Source organism: Mus caroli, unplaced genomic scaffold (assembly GCF_978045245.1).
Source record: "Mus caroli unplaced genomic scaffold, Mus_caroli_1 scaffold_18, whole genome shotgun sequence".
Classification (NCBI taxonomy): domain Eukaryota; kingdom Metazoa; phylum Chordata; class Mammalia; order Rodentia; family Muridae; genus Mus; species Mus caroli.
The window spans coordinates 67,218,525-67,244,751 of NW_028227273.1; the positions used below are offsets into that span (position 1 = coordinate 67,218,525).

The 26,227-nt window shown below is 46.9% G+C and overlaps 1 protein-coding gene across 1 annotated transcript; it reads right to left on the reverse strand.

Moving 5' to 3' along the window:
- Positions 1-1,986: 1,986 nt before the first annotated feature.
- Positions 1,987-25,712, reverse strand: Atp6v0e1 (ATPase H+ transporting V0 subunit e1). Its single transcript, XM_021149250.3, has 4 exons — positions 25,523-25,712; positions 19,111-19,158; positions 6,379-6,508; positions 1,987-2,427 (listed from the first exon to the last, which is right to left on the reverse strand). Exons 1-3 carry the CDS (start codon positions 25,624-25,626, stop codon positions 6,415-6,417), a joined length of 246 nt encoding a protein of 81 aa, XP_021004909.1. The 5' UTR covers positions 25,627-25,712; the 3' UTR covers positions 1,987-2,427; positions 6,379-6,414.
- Positions 25,713-26,227: the final 515 nt, after the last annotated feature.

Genomic DNA, 26,227 nt, shown 5'->3' on the forward strand with positions numbered 1-26,227 from the left:
TCTGCTGAGAGGGGGATACACAGTGGTAAATAGAAGGTTCTGGATGGATTATCAGTGATAGTGGGCTGCAAGGCTTCTTAGGGGACACATGACTATGGCAGTTAACACTTCTGTGTGCTTACAGCTGAAGCCCGAAGAGCCCTGTGTACCTGCTGTTGCTTTCTTCATGACAAAGCATCACTAAAGGTCACACACGTTGTTTTGGAGGGAGACAGCATGGTGCTCTGTAATGGCAGATTCCTTCCCTAACCAGATATCCAGAGCAGGCTACTGGCCAGTCTGAGAGAGGCAGGGGTGGGTGGCCAGGGACAAAGTAGGGTGGAAATTCTAAAGCATAGATCCTGGGGCTGGAGAGACTGCTCAGCAGTTAAGAGCATTCGCTCCTCTTGTAAGAGGACCCTGGACAACATGCCTGCTCACAACCACCTGCAGCTCTTGTTCCAGAGGACCAAACATACATGAAGATCACTCATATGCATTACCATGGCAACTTCAACCTCAAATCTTTAGTGTTTTGTAGATTCCATGAGGTTCTTTGAGGGCCACTGAGATGACTTAATGGGTAAAAGGTGTTTGCTGCTAAGCCTGACAAACCTGAGTTCAATCCCCATAGCTGACACCATGGAAAGAGTGAGACCATCAACTTCTCTGCAAGTGATCTCCACATGCAGACCGAGGCATATCCTCTCATCCCCCAAATAAATAAATACAGCAAAAATATTTTTATATTTATATTTATAAATACTTAAAAATAACAAAATAGCCTCCTTGGTTGGAAATACAAAGCATGGAGGTACTAACTCTAAAAGAATCCTCAGTGTGTGTGTGTGTGTTGGGGAGGACAAGAAGGTGGGCTAAGAGAAACTCAGGGCTTTGCACATGCTAGGCCATCTACCTGAGCTACAATCCCCAGCTAAACTTGTAGACAAACATTTAAGTTCAAGTGACAGTAAAGGGCTAGGACTATATCTTAGGGCCAGAGCACTCACCTATGTGAGTCACCTTACACCCCACACTCGCCTCACACATGCGTGAGGCCCTAGCTTCAAGCCCCGGTATGCAGAGAGGATAGAAAGCAGGGTGGAGGGAGGCAGGAGGATCGTAAACTCTGAGGTCAGCCTAGTGAGTCCCAGTCCAGCCTGAGCTCAGACCTTGTGTCAGTGTGAGAGAGCAGGGCAGACACCTCAACCCAAAACGCTCTTTGGGTTGAGCAGAAGCCACAAGTCCGGACAGTCCAGGACAACAAGAAAAGCACAAACTGCACAACAGGAAATAGCTCTTGGCTAGCTGTCAGAGAACTGTGAGCCGATAAAAATTCAACCTATTTTAATTTTGAGTTTCTTAAAACTCAGCGTATGTGCAAGACGTTGGTTCAATTCAGCACCTCAAACCAAAACTAACACAGCCTTAACTCAGCAAATTAAGACGTCTGCTATGAAAACATCCCCTCACCCAAGCTTTTAATCAGCCTGGATCTCTTTTGTCCTCTATCTGGGAAGATGACAGTCCTACCCAAGCCATAGTTACCATCTTGTCCCTGTAGCTGGACATTGCCCTCAACTGGTCTCGCTGTGTTGCCTGGGCTGGCCGCCAGGTCCTGAGCTCAAGTGGCCCTCTTATCTCAGCCCAAGGAGCAGGGACTAAGCGGTATGTACCTGCCTCTCACCAAAGGTCAGGCATGACATCATCTGACAGCTCTATGCATAGGAACAATCTCCCCTCAAACAACCTGTGAGCTCATGAGCGTGCAGGGACCCTGTTTCCAACATCTCTGCTTCCTCCGATGCCTTGCCTGCCATAGGCACTCAAACAGTTACGGAATGAATGATCAAGAAAAGCACTTACCAGTCTCTTCAGGTCTCAAATTACAGGGCCCGGATGGATTATAAATCCAACCTAAGGTTAGACAACAACCTCATTTGGAAAAGGCATTATCTAGAGACAGAAGAGCTTAGAAAACTGAGCTTTTTAAACACTGGAGCCAGATTTCCATAGAAAGAAGAAAAATAATTTATTCCCAAAGATGTAGAAGTAAGAAATTCATCCTGAAAATAGAGCTTGGTGTACATCTGCTGGGGTAGAGCTTCTCTTGAGCAGGCACTCCTGACTGTCCCGCCGAGTCTTGTTTGTCTCGCAGCAATTCTTAAACACATCGCTGACTCTCATGTTGTGAGCTGGCAAGAGCCATATTCAAAGCCACAGGCTTCAAGACAAGAGTAACACATTTCCCGCAACAGCGGAGCGCAGACACATCTCAGAGGCAGCTACGCAGGCACATAATTCAAAGTGTAAAAAAGGTGAAGGGAAAAAATACTGTATGCAGAGGACGGTCTTCAAGTGTAAGGCAGGTAACGCCGGAAGTAGGCTATGGAGGAAGGAGGTCTGGTGCAGGTGATTCTGCATAGAAGGCTTCTGTCTGTCTGTGACCTGCAAAACAGAACAGTTCTAGTCACTTACGGTCCTCTACTGCCTAGATCCTTCACCCTCCTTCAAAACAGCGGAAAGAGCAAAAGAGCTGGAGAGATGGCTCAGTAGTAGAGTACTGGCTGCTCTTCCAGAGGACTTGGGGTCAATTCCTAGCAGAGGCAGAGCCCACCACCATTTACAACTCCAGTCCTAGGGGACCTGATGCCCCCTTCAGGCCATCGAGGGCACTACATGCACACGGTGCCCAGACAAACATGCTGAGGAAAACATCCATCCATATAGGATTTAAGAAAGGGGAGGGGGGGTGTAGGGACAGGGACAAGAACTAAAAGTAGCCAGGGCTACAGCACACATGCAGCAAAACACTATACATATAAAATGTAAAAGTTGAAGACAGAGGAGGAAGGCAGAGGAGAGCTAGAGGAGAAAGTAGGAAAGCAGCCATGCCTACAACAAAACTTCTGGAGTCCCATTACGTCCCAGTGCAGGATACTGCAAACAATATGCATTCAACTCAAGATTTAATGAGAGGAGATCTGGGGCTGAGGCTCCCTCAGAGAGGGTGGGACAGAGAGTGTGACAGACGGCTTGCTCAGCAATCCCCAGCACCAGAAAACAGAGGAAAATGGAATAACTCAAGGATGTTTTTACAGTGCGCTAGGAGAAGAGCGCCAGGCTAAGGTGGCAACTGTCAGAGCAGACTGTTCCTGTGGTCACTTTCTTTCCCTGGCCTGGGCTGGCAGAATAGCTGCTCTGAAGACATTCTAGGGTGATGTGTAGCCCTGGCTGTCCTGGAACTCTCTGTAGACCAGGCTGGCCTCGAACTCTGAAATCTGCCTGCCTCTGCCTCCCAAGTGCTGGGATTAAAGGCGTGCGCCACCACTGCCCGGCCCCTCTGGACTTTTTAAAGATGTATTGTCTTTTGACTTGTGTGTATAGATGTGTATCTGTGGGAGGGGCAGAGGTATTGTGTGCTCACGTGTGTGCAGTGCCCTCACAGTCCAGAAGAGTGCACTGGATCTCTTGGGAATGGAGTTGCAGGAGGTTGTATGTGCTTCAGCCTGGGTGCTAGGATTTGAACTTGGGCCTCTGTAAGAAGAGGAGCCATTCTGAGCTCCTGGACCATCTCATTAGCCCTTTTTTTTTTTTAAACAAAGAATCACAAAGGAGGAAAATGGCCTTCATTTTTCTTTAATCCCCCCCCCCCACTAGGAACTACTTTTATTCAGTGTCACCGGTGACAGCCGAGCTAGAGTTAAGTGTGGCTCCTGGGCTCTGTGTTGGACGGGCATGGAGTCCTCTCCATGCTGTGGAAATAACGAGCTGAGGACAGAGCTGGAGCAACCAAGAACTCACTAAGGTAGCCAAGAGAAAACCTGAGAACGGCGACGGGGGAAGGGGCTGAGACGGTAACTGAAAAATACCAAGGCCAGCTGGGCAGTGGTGGTGCACACCTTTAACTCCAGCACCCAAGTGGATCTCCATGAGTTCAAGGTCAGTCTGGTCCAGTTCCAGGACAGCCAAGGCTACACAAAGAAACCGGGTCTTGCAAACAAACAAAAACAGAACAAAAAACAACTAACCACTAACCGACCAACCAATCAACCCAAAACAAATAAAAAATAACAAAAGGCCAGAATGAAGAACCCCATTCATTCAAAAAAGGGTATGTGAATGAGTGTGTCTCTGTCTGTCTGACTCTTGTTTCTAAACTGTTATTTTAGATAAAATTTCAAACTATTCTTTATTATAATATGCAAAAATAGTCTTATTCAACTACAAGACTAAGCCAGTCAGAAGCACGGGCTTTAAAAGAGTAGTTAACTACTCTTAGAAAGCCATATACATCTAGAGATGAAAGAACTCACTTAGAAACCATGGTCAGGAAGCAAGCACAGGATTTGCAGGCTGAGCCCTGAAACATCTGAATCATGAAGAGCTGGTGGGAGCTGAGGCAGTCAGGGCCATGTCCAGAGACACACACTTGCTAACCTGCCTTCTAAGCGCAGTGAACGCAGTAGGGCATTGAGAGACAGAAGAGCTAAGTTAAAAACATGGAAACAGCAGGCCTGGAACCTCCAGGTCTGGAGCAGAGAGAGAAGAAAGAAGGAAAGGAGGTCCTAGGGCAGGCTGGGCAGGCTTGAGGGGAGGCCATGGTGCAGAGCTGCTTAGAACCTAAGACCAAATGTTCTTATTCCTCACGTTCCTGGTTTTGTAACTCAAGGGATCTTTGGTGACCCTGACCCAAGCTATGAGCATATATACACCTTAGATTACATCTCGAAGGGTATGCTGTTAAAACTATTTACCTTAGGTTAAAGAAACAAAAGCTGAGCCCACCACAGCTCAGAACTCTCCTTGGCTTCTAGACAAATGACAATCTTTCTCAACATGTGCTCAGAGGCTGGAGATATGGCTTGGTTTTTTTTAAGAACACTGGCTACTTTCTTGAGTCTGGCTCCCAGCACCCACATGGTAGCTCACACAAGTTTCAGAGGATCTGATGCCCACGTCTGGCCTCCTCAGGCACTTCAAAAAATGTGATGCGTAGACACACATGCAGGCAAACATTCATACATATAAAAGTAAAATAAATATGTACATAAATAAATCATTTCAAAAAGCATGTTAAGAAAATGGCTCAGCTCTGTCCTGAACACTTGACACTAACTTCCATTTAATAAAGTAACAGAGGGGGCTGGAGAGATGAGATGGTTCAGCGGTTAAGAGCACTGACTGAGCCGGGCGTGGTGGCGCACGCCTTTAATCCCAGCACTCGGGAGGCAGAGGCAGGGGGATTTCTGAGTTCGAGGCCAGCCTGATCTACAAAGTGAGCTCCAGGACAGCCAGAGCTATAAAGAGAAACCCTGTCTCAAAAAAAAAAAAAAAAAAAGCACTGACTGGGGCTGGAGAGATGGCTCAGTGGGTAAGAGCACCCGACTGCTCTTCCGAAGGTCCAGAGTTCAAATCCCAGCAACCACATGGTGGCTCACAACCATCCGTAACAAGATCTGACTCCCTCTTCTGGAGTGTCTAAAGACAGCTACAGTGTACTTACACATAATAATAAATAAATAAATAAATAAATACATGAATACATAAATACATAAATAAATAAAAGAGCACTGACTGCTCTTCTGAAGGTCCTGAGTCCAAATCCCAGAAAGCACATGGTGGCTCACAACCATCTTCTTGTGTGTCTGAAGACAGCTACAGTGTCTGAAGACAGCTACAGTGTACTTACATATAATAATAAATAAATCTTTAAAAAAAAAAAACAGAGAAGAGGAATCAGATGACAGAGACCTGCCACTCGGCCAGTGGGTAAACTGCGCTGCCACTGTTTACCGACTGGTCTCAGCATCAAATGAAAGCTGTGGTCTTGAGTTGACTTCCTCTTTGTTTTGGAGTCACACTGTAGCTTAAGCTGGTCTAGCCCAGGCTGGCTTTGAACTTATCATCCCCCGTCTCTGAAATCAGTGCTGGAATTATGGGCATATACAATTCCCAACCTTCAGCAGCCGATTGTCTCCCTTTCCCCAAAGCATTCTAAGACATTAATTTTCAATAGTTTAGCCATTTCTTCCCATTGCTAGGTGCTGTTAGACTAAGACTACCCGCTTTCTAATAGGCTGGGAGCCTGCTGGGGAGCTTACGGAACCACACCCTTGCACCATCTCTCCTGCACCACACTTTAAAAGGGCAGGGTAATCATAGAACCTAAGAGAAACTTATGGAAAAGTCCCTAAGATACACACAAAAAGAATGGTTTACTCTATTTGTGTCCTTATTCTTTAGACTATATATATATATATATATATATATTTTTTTTTTTTCAAACCAGTCTACTCTTTGGCTGTCTTTAAATGGCCATGAAGTTCTGAGGGCCATAGCACACATGCTAGCTGACTCGCTGGCAATGTTCACAAGAAAGGGCAAGGACATAGTCACCTCGGTGCCTAGGCACTGTGCAGCGCGTCTTCATCCTCAAGGCCAGTGGTACTTCAGATACCAGATGGTTTCATTTTTCAACTGTGGTCCAAACAGAGGATTGAGCTGTGCCAGAATTGCAATCAGCCAACTAAAATTCATGGGGAGGAACAAAAGCAGAGAGTTGTGAAACTGGCTAGAATACAACCATTTTCATATATGATTCAAAAACCTTGTTAGTTCAACTTCAGTGTAGTCCATTCAGACCAAGCCTTCACTACACATTGTTCTCCTGGGACCACAGAACATCTCCCAAGTTGCTTTGGGTCTTTATTTGAGACAATCCACAAAGCAGGGAGGCTCCATCACAGCTGAGTCTCTGACTTTTCTCCACAACTTCATTACTATGCCAAACACCTGAGTTTTCCCAAATTCAAGACATCTTTGCCGCCAAGTCCGTTCACCTTATCACAGTTTATTAAAACTTCCAGGCAAAATAGATTTATCTTCTCCAGTGTCAGACATTAAGGAACTATTTTAGGGTACAGTTAGGATCTGATTTCAGCCCCCGAGGTTCCTAATCACCATCACAATAAAACGTGTCAAGCCGGGCGTGGTGGCTCACGCCTTTAATCCCAGCACTCAGGAGGCAGAGGCAGGCGGATTTCTGAGTTCGAGGCCAGCCTGGTCTACAAAGTGAGTTCCAGGACAGCCCGGGCTATACAGAGAAACCCTGTCTCAAAAAAAAAAAAAAAACAAAAAAACAAAAAACGTGTCAAGGCATTTTGTGGGCCCTACCACATGGAACCAAATGGGCATTTACTGCTGCATCTAACTCACCAGGTGCACCTCTGGATTACCCACAAGTTACAGAGGAAATACAAGCATCTCACGTTGCCTCAGAAACTAGAGCAGCACAGGTTTTTCTCATGCAGTTCACAAGGCTCTGTATAAGCCATTTTATATCTGATGAGGTAATTCACAGGCCCAGGGACATCTGAGAACCAGGCTAAGGACAAAAGCAAGGAATAACAAGAAAAGAAGCCTGCAGGTGTCCGGCTATTCAACCATTCTGTCTTACTTACTGAACAAATATTTAATGAGCAATTACTAGGTCCCAGGCCCCAGCAGCAGAGGGAAGATGACACGTCTGTCTCCTCGGAGATCTTATGTAATATCAGACGGTAACTGCTCTAGAGAGAGGAAAAACAGGGGAGAGGGATGTAAACGGGGCTAAAAGGGCGGCTAAGCAAGAACTGAACATCTGAAGAGACTGGACTGATGCCGAATTCACACTGCCTTTAGTTCCTATCCAGACTGTCTGTGGAGGGGAGGAGTGGGGGTGAGTGTGTGTATGGGGTGCAGAGTGCGGATAAACAGGCCGTGGAAGAATGAGTTTCAGTGGCATAACCCCGTGTTATCCACTCTTGAATGTAGTCTAGGGGGTTGCTATCTGAGGAAAAGGGGACAAATAGTCACGGTGGTTTCAAACTCCTGTCCAAGAAGGGGACCAGTCAAATCCAACTAGGCCATTACCAGGCTGGGTCTCTTCTTCCTTTGGCGGTCATTTTTGGAATCCTTCCAATCACAAGACCTAAAGGCTGATTCTATCACTAATGCAGAGAGTGCTAGAGAAGCAGGCAGCACAGCGCCAGGAGCAGGCGCCCACAGACACAAGGTGTGTGCAGCTCCCCAGCCCACAAAGGTTGTTTTGTGATGAGAAACGTGATACGGAAGGAAACCAGGCCAAAACAGACACTTTAAGGTGACTCACTTTACAAACAAAGAGTTAATTCAGATGAGAGTCTCTAATCACCCTTAGAACTAGGGTATTAAACATAAACACAACACGAAACCTATCAGTAAGGCTCCATGCAGACAGGCAGGCAGGCAGACAGACAGACAGACAGACACACATACACAGAGTGTTGGGGTTACAGATAACACAGGTGGACATGGCACTGCAGAAAAGCTCTGAGAGTGGCCAGAGAGTCATGGAAAATTCCAACCAAGCCCAGGGTTTCCCTGTTTCCCAGCAGGAGAGGCAAGCCGCCTGCAGGAACAGCTCTGTGTTTCATGAGACTGAGCTAACTGGCAACACTTAGAAACATCAAATTTAAGAAGATAAATTAGAGCCCCCGCTGTCCCTGTTGTCCTTCCTCACCAAGAGTGCGTAGAAGGCAATTAAAACATCATGTGGGGCTGGGCAGATGGATCAGTGGTTAAGGGCAAATGCTGCTCTCCCAGAGGACCCAAGCTTGCTTCCCAGCACCCATACTGGTCAGCTCACCATTGCCTGTAACTTCTAATCCAGATGCGACGCCCTCTTCTGGTCTCTGCACTAACACAGAGACATAGACAAACCCCTCCCAGCATTTCAGGGGTGGAGGGTGTGTGTGTCAACCTCAGACTAGTTATCCAGGAGCTTTTCTGAAAATCCTTGGAGTAGGACAGAAAGAGAAAATTAAAGCTCTGTGGGAAGGGAAAGGCTGGCCGAAAATCTCTCACTAGTAGCACAATTAACAAAGTTTGCTGTGAAGACTACCTACATTGAGACAACACTGCTCTTTTACAGAGATTATTTCAAATAAGAGTATTAAACTAGGAATGAACTATGCAGAAGGCCAAAGCATCTTTGACCTTTGCCTTTAATCTTATCCCTTTCTTAGCTGTAATCTGTGACTTCCTGTGGTTCTCACCAATAAGATTAGGAGGTTTGTTTACAGTCAAAAACGTCTTAACTTCCCTGTGCCTGGAGCCACTTCAACCCTTGTGACCTACAGTTTAAGAGCCCAACTATGGTCTCATTTACTACAAGAATCCTTGCCGGGCGTGGTGGCGCACGCCTTTAATCCCAGCACTCGGGAGGCAGAGGCAGGTGGATTTCTGAGTTCGAGGCCAGCCTGGTCTACAGAGTGAGTTCCAAGACAGCCAGGGCTATACAGAGAAGCCCTTTCTTGAGAAACAAACAAAAACCAAACAAACAAACAAAAGAATCCTTTAAAAATGGTACCTTAGAAGCTACCAATGTCAAATATATCACTATGGTCAAATATATCACTATGGTTAAGATCACAATCATGAGATACTATCTCATGTAGCCCAGGCTGGCCTTAAACAATCCTTTAAGTAGCCAAAGATGACCCACACCTCCACCAGACACTGTTACTTCCCAGAAACTGCCAGAACCTGTTTCTTGATAAACACCAACTTTTCTTCATAATTGACTCATCCTAAAATTCTTCCCAGGAGCCTGGATATGAGTGACAAGTGAGAGGAGACCCCTGCAGGAGGCAGCGTGTAGCTTATCTGTCTCCTGTGTGCGTTAAGGAGCCTTGAGCAGAGGCAGGCTAAGTGACTCTGGATGTTCATAATACTAGGTAGGCAGAGCAGACAGCACAAGACCGGAAATGAGGCCCAACTAACGCTGAAGACTGGCCTTTGAGTTGCTTTAAATGAGGACTGGAGTCTAGCTAGACCTAAACTGATTGTGGATTACAGTAGTACTTGGCTTGCTCAGGTTAGTCTTTGGAAGTTTCCAGAGGTTAACAAACCCTCCCCGACCTGCATTTTTTGAGGGGTGGATCTCATTATCTTGCCCAGGCTCCTTTCAAAGTCCTAGACTCAAGGGAACCTCCTGAGTGAAAAGCAAGCCACCATCGTCATCCGCATCATCCGTTCAGCTCGTAGCAGTGGGGTAATTTGTTTCATTTTGCCTTTCCGAAGTGTTTGGAAGGCAGAGCCCAGGGCCTTGTGCACAGTAAGCAAGTACTCAAATCCCCAGCTCCAGCCCTGGCCCAACACTGTTTTCAATGTTTCAAATGAAAAGGGGAGGAAAAAAATCAATCTCAACTGCCCCACCCCAACCCCACTAAACAACCTCCAAACACAACGCAACCTGTTAGGGGAGTGCCTGGAGAGACAATACAGGCTATTTCCATTGAAATTTTAGGGGAAATTCCCTCTCCAACTAGCTGAGTGAACTCAGTGCCTGACCTTCTGGCTGCCTACAGACTTAACCTTCCCCCTAACCCTGAACATACAGCTTTGGAAGGCAGAGAACCTGCAGTGACCCGATGGAGCAGTGGAAGGAGGAAGGGCCTCGCTCTGGCTGAAACCCGCCGGGCTTGTTGTGTAATGAGAAGGAACGAGCTGTACCCTTCTGCTTGCCCAAACTGTTCCACATGGTTCCACAGCCCAGAGGCCTAATAACCATCAACTGAGAGGCGCCTGTGTGAGTGACCACGGTGGCACAGAGACAGCTGGGGAGCTGCAGAACTGGGGTGGACCCAGGGCAAACACAAGCTCCTCTTTTTAGGGGGCTACTGGATTGAAAGTAGGGCCTCGGCAAGCACTCTCTCACTGAGATACATTCCCAGACCTTCATCACTATTATTATTTTCTCCTTTAGGTTTTTGAGACAAGGTTTCTCTGTGTCCTGGCTGTCCTGAAACTCCTATAGACTAAGCTGGACTCAAACCCACAGAGATCTATCTGCTTTTGTCTCCCTAGTGCTGGGATTAAAGGCATGTACCACTACTCCAGGCTATTATTATTTTTCATTTTGAGACAAGGTTGCAGTAAATTGCCCAGGCTGTTCCTGAACTCACTGTGTAGCTCAGCTGTCTAAAGTGGTTCTACCTACTCCACAATCACTCTCAGGGCATGTCAGGCTCTGAGGAGGCCTGATCCACCAGGGAGAGCAAAGGAGTGTGCTCCCTACAATCAGCCCGCCCCCGCTCGGCTGGCAGAAGTCTCCAAGTGTAGAGTACACTGTTTTGCACAGGAGTTGCACCCAGCCCTCAAATAATCCTGTTTAGTGCTTTTGTTCCACATACAGAAGGAAAAACAGGGAAGGGGACATGGGTGCAGCCTTGCTCCTGGGGAGGCACAGGGGGGACCTCAGCTTCCTTGTTGGAATGGGAAAATCCGGTCAGAGATGGCTCCTCCATACACTGTCCTCCTAGCCCTGGGCCACAACAGGAGTGACCTCTGCCGGTGGGTGACAACAGAAACATATGCAAGTGCCCACGGCATCAAACCCTCTCTCCAGTCAAATGGCACAAACACTTTGAAAGGCAGGGAAGCAACACTGAAGCTCCCAGAAACTAGGGAGATTTGGTGCTGGACAACACTGGGTTTTCACCCTAAGCTCCCAGAATGGCTCCAGGCAAGGGACCTTACATCCCAAGCTTGTTTTCACTATAAAATGGAGCCAAAATCCTTGCCTTGAGTGTTAGAAATTAAAGAGATAATAGGGGCTCTTGCAGTGGCTGGTGAGCCCTTGTTTTTCTTTATCTGTGAGGCAGCTTAAAATGTGCCCACGCTACAGAAGGAAGTGCAAGAGACTGACTTTGGAGTTTCTCAGAGGCTGTAGCACCAGGCCATTCGCAACCTCTATCTTACTCACAACCCTGGCCCCACAGCTGACAGATGTCTACGATATCCCCCACATCTCCCAGGCTCCCTGTAACACACCGTGCGTGCACATGGCAGATGCTCCTATAGATGGCATCATGCCAGACAGCAGGCTCAGACAGGGGCATGGATGTTCTGAAAGGTGCTTGTCAAAAGCTGCCTGGTGGCAAGGAGACACTATAGAGTTCCCAGACTGACCCTTAAAATGAGCTTAATATTCTCTCTCTCTCTCTCTCTCTCTCTCTCTCTCTCTCTCTCTCTCTCTCTCTCTCTCTCTCGGGGGACAGAAGTGAGGAGACACTGAAAGCACGGGCCGGAGGCCATTGGGTAGGCGTGAGAACACTGTGAAAAGCTCCAGCAGGCTCCCTGAGCTGGAAGTCCTTGGCCTGGCAGTTAACTTTTTTGCAGTTTTTATAACATGGAACCAGACCCCCCCCCACCAGGGGAGCTTACCCTCTAGAGCCTGGCACTGGGGCACCCTGCCCTCCTGACTGCCATCTGGATCATCTGGCAGCTCTAAACCAACTTAGGCCTGGCTTGATCAATGAACACAGCTACCTTATAGGCCGGGCCCTCCCTTCCCCAGTGACATCTGTATCCCATCTAAGGTTTTCCTTTCTTGGCTGTTCTCCCTCCTTCAAACTGTTTCCCCCCTAGTGCTGGGGATGGAAGCCACAGTTTCTTGCATGCTACACTAATGCTCTGCCACTTAGGCACAACTCTGTAACTACTAAAGGGTGGACAGGGCCAGAAAGATGGCTCAGTAGGTGACAATGCCTGCTGCCAAGCTTGACAGCCTGAGTTTGATATAGCCCTTCCCTCCAGGACCAGAAACCTTGTCCTCTGACCCCTTTATTTATTTATTTATTAATAAAGGTGAGGGAAAAGCTAATGGGTGAAAGGAATCACATACAAAGGAGATGCTGCCGCTGGCTTTCAAGGAGGGCTGAGTGGAATGTGAGTGGTCTGTAGGGCGGGGAGGGGGGGGCGGCTAACTAACAGCCAGTGAGGAAACAGGGACTCCAGTCTTAATACCACAAAGAACTCAATTCTGGCATAGCCTGAGGGCTTGGCAGAGAACACCAAGCTCCAGATGAGAAGACACAAACATGTTTTCTATTAACTGGCTGCCAACCTTACCACTGTGGCCCCTTTGCTACCACAGGAATACGCCCTAATTTTGCCAATTTTAAACTTGAAATCTCTTCCCTTTCTTCCCCACAGGACTTCAAGACAACTCATTTTCTAAACTGGCCCTTTCAAGCCAAAGTCTCTAAGGAGGCCTCTGTGTGCTAGGGATTGCAACTGGGGCCTCACAATACGAATAGGGAGGGCACAGTCCCAGCTCCAACAATCCCCTTATCTGCCATAGTATAATGGGAAAGATTCTAATATATGCCTCCATACAGCCGGTAACAGCAACATGCTGGACCCCGCTCCGTGGTCTCCCTCCCCCCAATTCATAAGCATCAGAAATGTACCTAGGAGAGAAATGAAGCAATCTTCAGATGGCAAATTAAGTGATGGCGGCCCTCCAGGGAGAGAACGAAGTGGCTGGCTGCAGGGGCTCTCCACAGCCGAGAGGCAGACAGATATCAAACCACAGGAACCTGGGCTTTCACCCACAGACCTCACCAGGCTGAGAGACAGCAAAGCCCAGGCAGGGCCCACCCGGAGCAGAGAGTCTGAGAAACCTAAATATCACTCAAGACAGTTGGAACCCCAAAGTGTTTATTGTAAATCATGACTTAACCAGACAGAGGGACTGGTAATGTGGCTGAGGTTAGAGCTACTTGTTGCCAAGCCTGACTTGAGTTTGATGTCCGCAGCTCACAGGGTGGAAGGAAAGAACGGGCCCATGAGGCCAGTCTTCTGAGTTCCACACACCTGCTCCATCCCAAATAAATAAATAAATATGTGTTAAGAATAGGTGGTGGCAGTGTGTGCTTGCGTGTGTGCATATGTGTATGTGTATTACCAAGATGGCTTGGCAGTTAAAAGCACTTGCTGCTCTTCCGGGACCCAAATTGAGTTCCCAGCAACTACATTGGGTGACCTACAACCAACCTCCTGTAACTCCAGTGCCAGGGCATTCAATGCCCTCTTCTGGCATCCACAGGTAATGCACTCATGTACGTGCGTATACATGTACAAGCACGCGTGGGCGTGCACGCGTGCACACACACACACACACACACACAAATGAATTTTTTAAAATTAACATGGTCTTAAAGAAATTTAAAATTCACTAACATTCAGTTAATATTATTTTAAAAATAAAACAGGAACAAAACTCTGATGAAATAACTAAAACAATAAAGTAGCCGAAAGTTAACACACTAATAATTATATTGATTTTATATATTTAGAAGATATATAAGTTTATTGTATAACCACCACCACGTAGACCATCTTTTACCATGCACCAGGGGTGATTCCTATGTCTCCACAAGCAGCCTGTGTATCTCACGTCCTTGACTGTGTTAAGATAAAGACTGCTGGGTGTGCAGAGCCATGTGCCTGCTAACCCTAATACTTGGGAAGCTGAAGCTGTTAGTTCAAGGCCAGCCTGGACTATGTAATCAGACTTATCTCAACAAACCAAAATTAAACTAAAAGGCAAAGACTAGCTGGGTGTGGTGGCGCACGCCTTTAATCCCAGCATTTGGGAGGTAGGGGCAGGCGGATTTCTGAGTTTGAGGCCAGCCTGCTCTACAGAGTGAGATCCAGGAGAGCCAGGGCTACACAGAGAAACCCTGTCTCAAAAAAAAAAAAAAAAAAAAGGCAAAGACCCCCAGCACTGACGAGGTCTACAGACTGAGTTCCAGGCCAGCCAAGGCTACAAAGTGAGACCGTGTCTCTAAAAGAAGGGGGGAAAAAGACCAATGATGGAAGGCACAGTCAGGAAGGAAATACATACATACATATATACAAAAACTATTTTGAATTAAAAAGCCAAAGGAAAAGAAAACCCACTCCAAAACCAAAAAACAAACCCATTTAATGAAGCAAGAAAGTTCTCAAAAACTGGGAAAGCATGGGGTGGCAGCGCAGGCCTGTGTTGCTAGAACTCAGACGGCAGACGCAGGAGGAACAGGAGTTCACTGCCAGCCTGGGCTACCTACCGAGATCCTCTCTCAAAAAAACAGAAGCAGCAAGGAAATGGTACAAACGCTGAGAGTGTGGCTGAGCTGTGGAGTGGGCAAGGCTCTGGATCCAATCCCTAGCACTGTAACAAGAAAAGACAACTGAGACCTGGGCCGCAGCGACTGCCTGTCTTCAATGGGAGCACAGTCAGCCCTGACCTTTTCACCTTTACAGTGCCAGCAGCCAGAGGGGCAGTAGTGCCTACATGTCCACACCTGACACTGCCTAGTACTGTGAAAGTCTACAGACCCAAGGCCCACCTAACAGGTCGACAGGAAGGAAGTTCAATGGGTCTCCTATCTTCTCTTACCCCAATGTTGCCAGAAATCCAACCCCCCCCTCCCAGGTTCACCCCTCACAATCCAAACCTCATCATTCCCGTGGGACTGGAGTGAGTTCTGCGCAGAGGGTGTGTGTAGGCCCCAGCTCAGACTCTAACACTGCAGAGACAAAACCACCCCAGCCTGCTCCAGGTCTCATCATTCACCCCACTTCTCCTAAGTGCTCGCCCTGTGGTCTCTGTAGCTCTAATTACCTGCCGCGGTCACACTCTTTTCTGGTATTTTCTACGGCTTCCAGGTGACGCTGACTCCTCCTCAAGCTCCCTCAAGCAGAAAGCTGCCTACTCTTGGGCAATGAGGTCAGAGACATCTTTGCTTCCCCCTGTACTTCCTTCAGACAGTTCCCCTCCGTCGTGTGCAGAGGGACCCTCTAGGGAACATGCGGCTGGTTTTCCACCCTACAGCCCTTCGGCTTCCGCAGCCCAGCCTCCTGTGCTGTGCTTGCTCTGTGGCACTTCTCAGCCACATTTCATCTGAACAGTAACCCGCCTCAGTTATGTGGTCCTGCTCCAAAACACCCAGCAGACCCTGGGTCACAGATAACCAACCTCCATTTCCTATGCACACACGCGCACACACACACACACACACACACCTATGGAAACACTGAAGTTCCCATACACTGAAACCCGGAACAGAAAGAAATCAGCAAGACACAACACACCACAGTGAAAGATATCGGATCTCTCTTGAGGGAATCAATACCAATACTAATATTTTTAGTGCTGCAGCTGATCTTGAGTGACTGAACAGAGGTAAGCAGAGGCCCAGAAAAGAGACTACGCCACAGTCAGCATCGGTACTGCTCAGGTTTGGTTCTGCCCAATATATATATATATTCATTCTCCTTCTCCCTCTCCCTCCCTCGAGATCTGGGTTTCTTCATATTGGCACTACTGAGTAAGTTTTGGACCACAAGTGTATTCACAGAACAAGGGAGAGGTATCCTGGACAGGACACAATGTTTGTTTATCAGCACCCCTGGCTTTTCCTCAAGGGTGCCAATGGAAGTGGCAATGCAGCGCCTCCTCAGGGACGTACCCACCAAGCACAAGCTGCCGCACCTCTGTGGCTCACATTCACTTGAGCTACAAACTCAGTAAGACAATCAAGGACGTGAGATACACAGGCCGCTTGTGGAGACAGAGGAATCACCCCTGGTGCATGGTAAAAGATGGTGGTTCTGTCTACGTGGTGGTGGTTATACAATAAACTACATTTGCTTCAAAATAATCTGAGGTAGAAGAGAACCTCAGGGGTGAAAGAGGCTTGCCTGTCAGTTGGTAATTTTTGAAGGTTGTAAAATTACAGAGAGAATTTGGTAGGTTTAGAGAAAGCCAAAATCAGGCTGAGCATGAATTTTTAATCCCAGTGCTTGCAAGAAAAAGGCAGGTGAGCCTCTGTGAGTTGAGGCTAGCTTGGTCTACATGGTAAATGCCAAGGCAGACAGAATTCCCTCTTTCCCCTACAGCTAGCTACTGTAAGAATATTATTCCACTTGGTCCATGTCAGACTTCCACCATGGAGGCTAAGCCATCAGCTGGAAACCCTTTTAGTCTCTAGCCAAAATGAACCAAAAGGTGAAGAGAAAACTTCAGCCAATGCCACCAACAAGCTTAGTGTTGGCACGGCCAGGTACCTGTAGGCCATTTTACAGAAACCTAAAGCCTTGCTTAGGAGTCACTGAAGGGGTGTGCAGAAAGCCAAGACTTTCAGTAGTAAACTCTCCTCATTACATAGTTCATTAAAAACCTTACTACAGAAGCCCCAGCATGGGCTGGAGAGATGGCTCAGTGGTTAAGAGCACCGACTGCTCTTCCGAAGGTCCTGAGTTCAAATCCCAGCACATGAGCAAAATTTCAGGGAGCTGGAAGGCTCTCTATGTATGAGAAGAGACTGCATGGACATAGTGGCTCATGCCTATCATCCCACATTTGGGAGCACGCTAGCTTCCTTTCTGCTGCTGTGATAAATACCCGACAGAAGCAACTTAGAGGAGGAGACAGGGTTGGTTTGCCTCTTGATTCCAGGGCACAGTCCGTTATGGCAGGAGAGTCAGGGCGGCGGGAAATGAAAGCGTTAATATGGGCTAGTCAGGAGCAGCGACAGAGAGTGCCTGTGAGCTTCTGAACTCTGCCCACTTTCTCCACTCTCAATACTTCCCAAGGAAGGTGCAGCCTACATGCAGGGTGGGTCTTCCTGCCACAATTAACCCCCAAAATTTCCCATGGGCCTGTCCATCGGCCAACCCATATAATTCCTCACTGAGACTCGATATCCAGGCTAGTCTAGATTCCGTGACAAGTTGACTAAATGGAGAGGCTGAGGCAAGAAGATTGCTGTGCTAGAAATGGAACGAGGACATTCCTAAAGGGGCGGCTTTTCTGCGGCGTGTGTAGCCTATGTTTTAGCAGTTTAACAAAGAAGAGACCCTATCCCTTCATGCACTGTGGGGTAGTTATTTGCTCCAAGAGTTGATTAAAACTCTTTTTTTTTATTCCTTCTGCAATTTGGCTTGGTCTGTATTCTACAGGAAAGAAGAGGGGAGGGAGAGGGTGGGGAACTGTGAGACACATCTTTAAACTAGTTCAAGGATGTTCTGCCATTTCTCCATTCATGACAATCGAAGAGCAGCACCCGACGTGGGCTGAGGGGAAAAATTACCCTCCACATACAAAGTCAGCTTTCACCCCATAGTGTATCAATCCGCTCAGACAGAGGCCAATCATCATACTTTGATACAGCTTATAATAATTTTTAAAAACCTATCCTTCCTCTACATTATAATCCTAGTTCTACTTCTGTTCATCAGATAAACAATTGTCTTAAGAATGAATGACTGGTGGTGTACACCCTTCAGCCCTAGACTTGAGGGACAGAGACAAGCAGATCTCTGTGAGTTCAAGGCCAGCCAGGACTGTACAGTGAGACTGTGCTCAAGGGAAAACGTAAAACTTTATATATTTAGTATTATATATTTATCTAATAATTCTATTTATTTAACATATATAAAACAAAAAAGTGAACAAATAACTTTATTTAGGAATGGGGGCTCAGGGTTTACGAGGCCCTGGGTTCAGTCTTCAGTACCACACCTCAAAATTTTTTTTATAAAAAGCAGGTTAGACATAGATGGCTCAGCAGGTAACAGTTGTTTTGAAAAACAAACAAACAAAAAAACCTACTTCACATTTTAGCCTGGTCGTGGTGACACACGCCTTTGATCCCAGCACTCGGGAGGCAGAGGCAGGGAGATTTCTGAGTTCGAGGCCAGCCTGATCTACAAAGTGAGTTCCAGGACAGCCAGGGTTACACAGAGAAACCCTGTCTCGAAAAACCAAACCAAACCAAACCAAACAAAACAAAAACAAATAATCCCCAAAACCGGAGCACTTGACACTCTTCTATAGGGCCCAGGTTTGATTCCCAGAACCCACACATTGGCTTAAAGCCAGCTGTAGCCCTAGAGGATCTGCATGTGTGTAATAATAACAAATGTTTTTAATTAAAAAAAAATATTACATTCATGTGAGATCGTAAGTAAAATAAGTAGACTTAAATACTTCACAATGATAAGATATAAATTAGTATAATTATAAGCTCCAGATAATTGTAAGCATTACATTTGCAGCAATCAAAGTACATTTGTACTCCTGTCTTCAGTTCTTACCTAACACAGAGCACTTGAAAATGTGAGATTCTAAGCATATTCAATTTGAGGATGCTATTTGTAGATATTAAACAAATATTAAGTGTCAATGGCCCATAATGTGTCAACTAACATATTATAAATACCAAGAATATCTGCTTTTTAAGAACAACTATGTACAAGAGGCAAGATACTTACAAGAGATAGCAGCAAACTGAGCAGGTCACCAACATGGTGATGATAACTCTAAAAAAGAAAGAAAGAAGAAAAAGCCCTTGTTAGACATCAGTGAGCAGGCAGACCTTGCCGAATGGTTTACATCCCTTCCTGCTCCCCCAGGCAGCAAGAATGCATACTGCAGACCAGACAACGGTCCTGCACTTATCCAAACATCCCTCACATCAGTGTGCCCCGGAGGTACTAAGGACAGGTGTGAGGACATAAGTAAACACGTGTGCTGAGACCACAGTTTGATCAGAAACTGAGAAGTCTGGCCCAACAATTCGTTTTGACAGAGCTACCGTATTTGACAGTATTCTTGGCAATGGATTAACATTGCTAAAACTATGCTTACTAGCTGGACCTCTCCCTGCCTCTATTTATTTATAAAAAGACAGGTCTCTGACCAGCTGGATTTCAGCATCTCTTAAACTCAACTCAGTAAATCCTGCTCTTGTGGGAGAACCAGTTCAGTTCCCAGCACTCGCAATCGCCCTTAACTCCAACTTCAGGGGATCTGATACCTCTGGCCTCTATGGGTACCCACAAGCATGTGCATACACACATGTAAATACACACACACATACACACACATTTTAAAAATAATAAAAATCAAGCTCCCCGCTTCTGACTCTTTGTCCCCAGGCTAGGGTACGGCTCAGTGGTAAAGCAATCACAAGGGAAGCCTAGGCTCCAGTGCAGACACAGGACTCTTCCTAAGCACTGCCCCCTCCCCTAACTAACCTACCCTTAAGGCTCATCTCCTGCTCCAGCCTCCTCTGCACATCCCCCCCCCCCCCACGCTGAGGACCTGTCCTACGAAGCAGCTTCCTCTCCAATGGACTTCTTTCTTTCCATTCATTTGCTAGCAAGAAAATTCACTGCTTTGGTTTGCTTAACTTATTCCAGGCAGATTCAAAATTTTCTTCCAGGGCTGGTGAGATGGCTCAGTGGTTAAAAGCACTGACTGTTCTTCTGGAGGTCCTGAGTTCAGATCCCAGCAACCACATGGTGGCTCACAACCATCTGTAGTGTGATTGGATGCCCTCTTCTGGTGTGTCTGAAGTACAGCTACAGTGTACTTACATATAATAAATAAATAAATAAATAAATAAATCTTTAAAAAAATTTTTTTTTCTTCCAGTCACTTTATTCTCTCCACAGTCGTTCAGATTAATCTTTCAGAAATATCCCCTTATTACACTCTTCATGGGAGGCTGTTTTCCACAGTGGTGACTACCACACCCCAGGAGAAAACAAGACAAATATTGGAATGCCTGTTTGTTTTTGCTAAGCCTTTTGAAGTTCTGTGCTTGCATTTCCTGTGCTTAAGCTATTGATATTGATGCATTCCTTCACTCTGCAGGTCTACCTGAGTACCCAGGGTATATCGAGCTCTAGAGAAGTAGCAATGAATTAAACTGACTTAAAACATCCACCCTGGTAGCTGGAGCGATGGCTCAGGGGTTAAGACCACTGGCTGCACCGGCTTTCAGTAGATGCAGGCTTGGTTCCTGGCACTCACATAGTAGCTAATTGTCTGTAACGGCGGTTCTAGGAGATCTGATGCCCTCTTCTGGCATCTCAAAAAACTGCATGCATAGGATTCATAGACATACATGCAAAATACCCATACATATAATACATATAATAAATACATACATAATTACATATAATGAAAAGTAAGTAAATGGCTTTTTTTTTTTAAGTCTATCCGGTCCTTCCCTGGGAAGCTTACAGGCTGGGAAGGAGGGGAGAGTAGATAACACACAGATGAACAATCATCACAAGCATGCTGAAGAGATGACTGACCCCAGAAAACAAAGTGGGGAAGGAAGGCAGATGTGCCGGGGCTGTGGCAGTGTTAAATAGTTGTGATGCGGTCTTGGCAAGTGATGGGGTCTGACCGCAGACTTGAGTGTCCCCGGTAGTGGGACAGCAAACTCGGGCATGAGCTGAGAGGGGTCTTGGGAGTTCAGAGGAAGGAGGCCTGGGTGGCTGAACAAGACAAGCAAGGCCAGCCTCGGCAGCAGGAAGTGAGGTCAAAGAGGTCTGTCTGTCTGTCTATCTATCTATCTATCTATCTCTCACGGCCTTTCCAAGGCCTCTGCTCCAAACATTATCAGGGCGGAGCAGAAGAGAACTGTAAAATCTGCCCTGATTTCTGCCCTGATCTCTCCCCAGGCTGGGGAGATGGAGTCAGAATGGTGAAACGGCAGACCCGTCAGGAGTGTGAGGTCATAAAGGCCAAGGCTACAGCACACATGGACAAGGCTTACAGCAGTGTGGGTAGCAAATATTATCTAACTTTAGATGCATTTCATCTTAATGATCTAGTGAGGGAGTGCACATGAGTGCAGATGCCCATGGAGGCCAGAGAGTGTGGACGGCCTGAAGCTGGAGTTACAGGTGTGAGTACTGAGAACCAAATGCTGGTCCTCTACAAGACAGCAAAAGCTCTCATCTGCTGAGCATCTCTCCAGCACCTCTCCATGCATTTTAGAGACAAGAAACATGACAGTTGTACAATAAACTGAGAGCTGGTGCAGCCACTTGTAATCTAAGCCCTTCACTCAGCTGCCTGTGGGAGTGCATACCAGTAATCCTATATTGGAAGGCCAAGGCAGGAGGATGGCAAGTTTGAAGTTAGCCTAGGCTACATAAAGATGGATAGATGGACAGATAGAGGGCCAGCCTTCCAACTCTTCTTTTCAACCCTTTACTCCGGAAGGCAGGTACCTTTACCCCGGAAGGCAGGTACCTTTACCATGACCCCCGACCCACAACACATGGCTATGAGTCTCAGTGACAGTTCCTGCTCATCTTCTCCTAAGCTGAGCTTAGAATCTCTGCTGTCTCCTCTCTTCCCCAAAACATATCTCAGAGAACAGAAACAGCTCAAGAGCCTTTGTATTACACAGCCAGTATTAGCTGCCACAGGAAAACATTCCCCTGCAACAACTGCTCCAGGGGCTGGAGAGATGGCTCAGTGGTTAAGAGCACTGACTGCTCTTCCAGAGGTCCTGAGTTCAGTTCTCAGCAACCACATGGTGGCTTACAATTATCTGTAATAGGATCTGATGCCTTCTTCTGGAGTGTCTGAAGACAGCTACAGTGTACTCCTGTACAAAAAATAAATAAGTCTTAAAAAAAAAAAAAAAACAACAACAACCCTGCTCCTCAGTGGCTATGCAGGAGTGGAAAGTCCTACGCTGCAATTCATTTTCAAATGTCTTAGCAAAACTGTATGCAACTATATACACACATTCACGTGCATTCACAAAGCAAACATGTATAAATCTATTACAACATACGGCCTTGGGATGTGACCTTTTTAAAATGATTTATTTTAAGCTAGCCAGTGGTGTTGCACTTTAATCATAGCACTCAGGAGGCAAAGGCAGGCGGCCTCTGAGTTCGAGGCCAACCTGATCTAGAGAGTGAGTTCCAGGACAGCCAAGGCCACACAGAGAAAGCCTGTCTTATCTGTGTAGATGCATGCATGCACACAAGCACAGGTACCCTCAGAGGCCAGAGTGAACTCAGGTCTTAACATGCCATGGTATGCAAGGGGAGATCAGAGAACAATTTGTGGGGTAGTCAGACATGGCAACAAGCACCTTTACCCCCTGAGGTCACCAGCTAGCCTTTGGTATTTGACTTTCTACACACTCCAAACAAACAAACAAACAAACAAACAAAAAACTGGAGCTGACATAGCCCCTGGTCTACTAATCCCTGTGTGATCCTCCACACCTGGTAAAGGAGGGCTTGAAGCTTTTGGGGACTCTGTGGGCTCCTACAGAGAAAAGAGGGAGACCATGGAGGACAGCAGGCACAGACTAGATTTTGTCCTACCATGTCCCACTGCAGAAAAAAATCCAAAGAATTGCAAGAGGCTGGCTCCCGGATGCCCACACATTCAGGAGGGGCCTGTCCCCGCCAGCTACCTTCTTACTGTCTCACCAGGTCCCATACCCTCCCTAGCACCCATTTACAGAACACTGAGCAAGGGTTTCTCAGACTGAGCAGAGAAGCCCCCTGTTCTGCTCCCTTCCTGCACAGTTCCTTATTTCCTTAATGAAAATCTCCTAATCCCACAAATCAGAAATGTTTTCCTGTATTAAATACTCAGTTCAGCGTGGTGGCTGGGGATACAACTCAGTGGTAGAGTGCTTGTCTAGAAGACAGGAGGCTCGGGGTTCACTTCTCAGCAACCCTTCCTTACACCCCCACCCCTGCCACACACAAACACAAACACAGGAAAAAAATCATCAGAGTTCATTAAGCAGGCCAGTTCTTGCATAACTTAAAAAAAAAGACCTTTTGATTTACAATCTTTTGGGAAGGAGGATGCAGAAGGGACCTGGTATTAATTAATCCTAAAACATCCATGTTTCAGTAAAACCAAGGAACACGGAAAAGCTAACTAAGCCTTCCAAGGTCACAAGAGCTCAGTCACCTTGGAGCAGTGTTTCCTAAACTCTAAGCCTATAACTCCTAGGAGGCACCATTTCAAGACCTGCTCAATCCTGCCAAGAGCAAGAAAAACAAGGATTGCAGTGGAGGCTGCAAATAGGCCCCAGATATGATCTCACTGCAGGTCAAATAGAACCTGACTGTGGTGAGCACCAGGGGTTTCATTACTCTGCATAACAGGAGTGGCACCTGATGCCAAGGATGGGGAGAACAGAGTTTTAAGAAAGGAGTGGCCCAAACTAGGCACGTTAATAAAAGCTATTCTGGGATGAAGGCCAGAAAGACAGACAGTGGAACAGGGTTGGTTTAAACACAACAGAGACATTTTGTTGTCTAACTCCAAGAGGAAAAAATAGGTGTCTAAATGAACTCAGTTACTACAAATTACTTTGATAACTGTAGAGTCCAGATACCACATCAGCTGCTGAAAACCGCAGACGACGCTGTACAACGGTTACTGGGACAGATATTCACCTATCATTTCCCTTCCAAAAGCCATTTAATTGGGGACCTGGAGAGATGGCTCTTTGGTTAAGTACACTTGCTCTTCCAGAAGACCTAGATTCAAGTCCCAGCACCCACGTGCCAGCTAATGACCATCTGTAACTCCAATTCCAAGGGATCCAAATCCCTCTGTGGGTATTGCACGCACGATGCCCTTACATACATGCAGCTATACACTTATTTACATAAAATAATACATACATCTTTAAAAGTGTTTTCTTAGGCTGATAGAAAAAACATTGTTAAAAGCCAGTGTGTTCCAGAGAGTAATAGAAGCCAATATCACGAAACAGTAAAAATTCAGCTGAGCAGTGGTGGCGCACACCTTTAGTCCCAGCACTTGGGAGGCAGAGGCGGGTGGATTTCTGAGTTTGAGGCCAGCCTGGTCTACACAGTGAGTTCCAGGATGGCCAGGGCTACACAGAGAAACCTTATCTTGAAAACCCCAAAAACAAAACAACAAAAGAAAAAAAAACCCAAAACAAAAAAAACCCACAGTAAAACTTCCTCTAATCAAAATGGCCCACTCAGTAAACATTGTCTACTCTACAAAGCGTTGTGGAGCTGAACACTATGTACCCACCATTCAGTGTCTAATCCACTAAAGCAAGAGACGTTTCTGACACACTACTACTTAAGTTCAAGTGTCACCTCCACATGATCTTGAGTGAGAGGGAAAAAATTACTTAATTCAAAAGAGGAACTAGAAAGAGGGTGCCCTAGGCTCCTCTGAAAAGGTTTTTTTTACACTGCAATACAGAAGTTTATCCCCAAACAGAGAAAGAGGTATTCAGCAAACCTTAGATGGGGGAATGAAAATCTTGGCCAACCACTGTAAATACTGTTTACAAGTAAGGTCAGGAGCGCCCTGGAAGGTATGACGCAGAGGTTTCTACACAATGCCTTCGGCTCTGGGTGATTTAACCTCGTTTAGATCAGGCTCACCCTGTCTTGGGTTGGGCCCACTAGCTGCAAAGGCTGAACTTAACGCTATGCATCAAGCTGTCAGAGTCCGAAACTGCGACAGCAAGGGGGCAGAGAGGGAGATTTCTGTTCTCAGATCCCTTTCTTTGAGGTTTAGGCAAAAAGCCTCCCGTGCATCAAAGACAGAACCAAAGCAGCGACAGTGGCTTGGGAGGCGCCCTAATTTCTCTTCAGTCGAAGTGCACACTTTTGGTCCATCAAGACAAAAAGCACTCCCTAAAATTCACTTCCGGGAGGGGCCGCCAAAGGTGACCTCACCCTCCAGCCGGGGACATTGACAGCCTCTGAGGAGCGCATGCGGTCCTCCCTTCTGTGGTCCACCCCGCCTCATCCTCCCGCCGTAGTCCTCCACGTACGATCCTTCTCTCCGTGATCCTCCCACCGGGGTCCTCCGCTCCCACCACCTCGGACCTGGCGCACTTACCCCCGGTTAGGACCCTTGGGGATAAACCAGGGCACGAGGAGGCCCACGAAGCCCCAGAACACGCTCATCACGATCAAAGGCACAGTAAGGCCGTGGTATGCCATGCCTGCGCCCCAGCAGCCGAATCGGTCCGGGGCCTCGCTCTCGTCCCACCCGGAAGTGTCAACAGAGGCTCACGTGATCCGCGCGCTAAAGCCCCGCCCCCTGCGCGCGGCGTGACTCGCCCGTCGGACTCCACCCCTTGGACTAGAGCCCCGCCCTTACCTGGCTAGTCTCAAGGCTGTGGTTCCATGGGGCTTGACTGAAATGAAGCTCCAGTCACCCGGGAGGGGATCAGCAAGAGTTTTCTGGAAAGAACTTAGGCCCATTTTGGTGATGTGTCATTTACAGTTTTATCTATATTTTACGCGCAGACATAAAGAAGTAAGACCTACAATAGTGGACTACTGTTCTAGAGTCTTTTATGCTAGGCTCCTGATTTTTGCATCCTTCCATAGCCCATGAACTACTCAGAATCGCCATCTCTGCTGCAAGTGAAGAATTTGATCACAGTCACATTGTAAGTAACTTCACGGTTGTAAGGCTCTTAACCGTTGGTGCTGCTGTGTGTCTTGTACAGCGTGCCAGGGTCTGAGTTACAGTAGTAAATCTGACAGCCATCTGAGAGAGGTCACATCTCCAGAGAAGATGGACAGCTGAGGATGA

Bases quoted from the DNA above. Each gene is read 5' to 3' on its own strand.
- Atp6v0e1 (XM_021149250.3), bottom strand. From the start codon at position 25,626: ATGGCATACCACGGCCTTACTGTGCCTTTGATCGTGATGAGCGTGTTC. The intron at 19,159-25,522 runs GTAAGTGCGCCA...TTTCTTTTTTAG, and splicing joins CCCAAGGGTCCTAACCGGGG to AGTTATCATCACCATGTTGG. The intron at 6,509-19,110 runs GTAAGTATCTTG...CATGAATTTTAG, and splicing joins TCAGTTTGCTGCTATCTCTT to TTGGCTGATTGCAATTCTGG.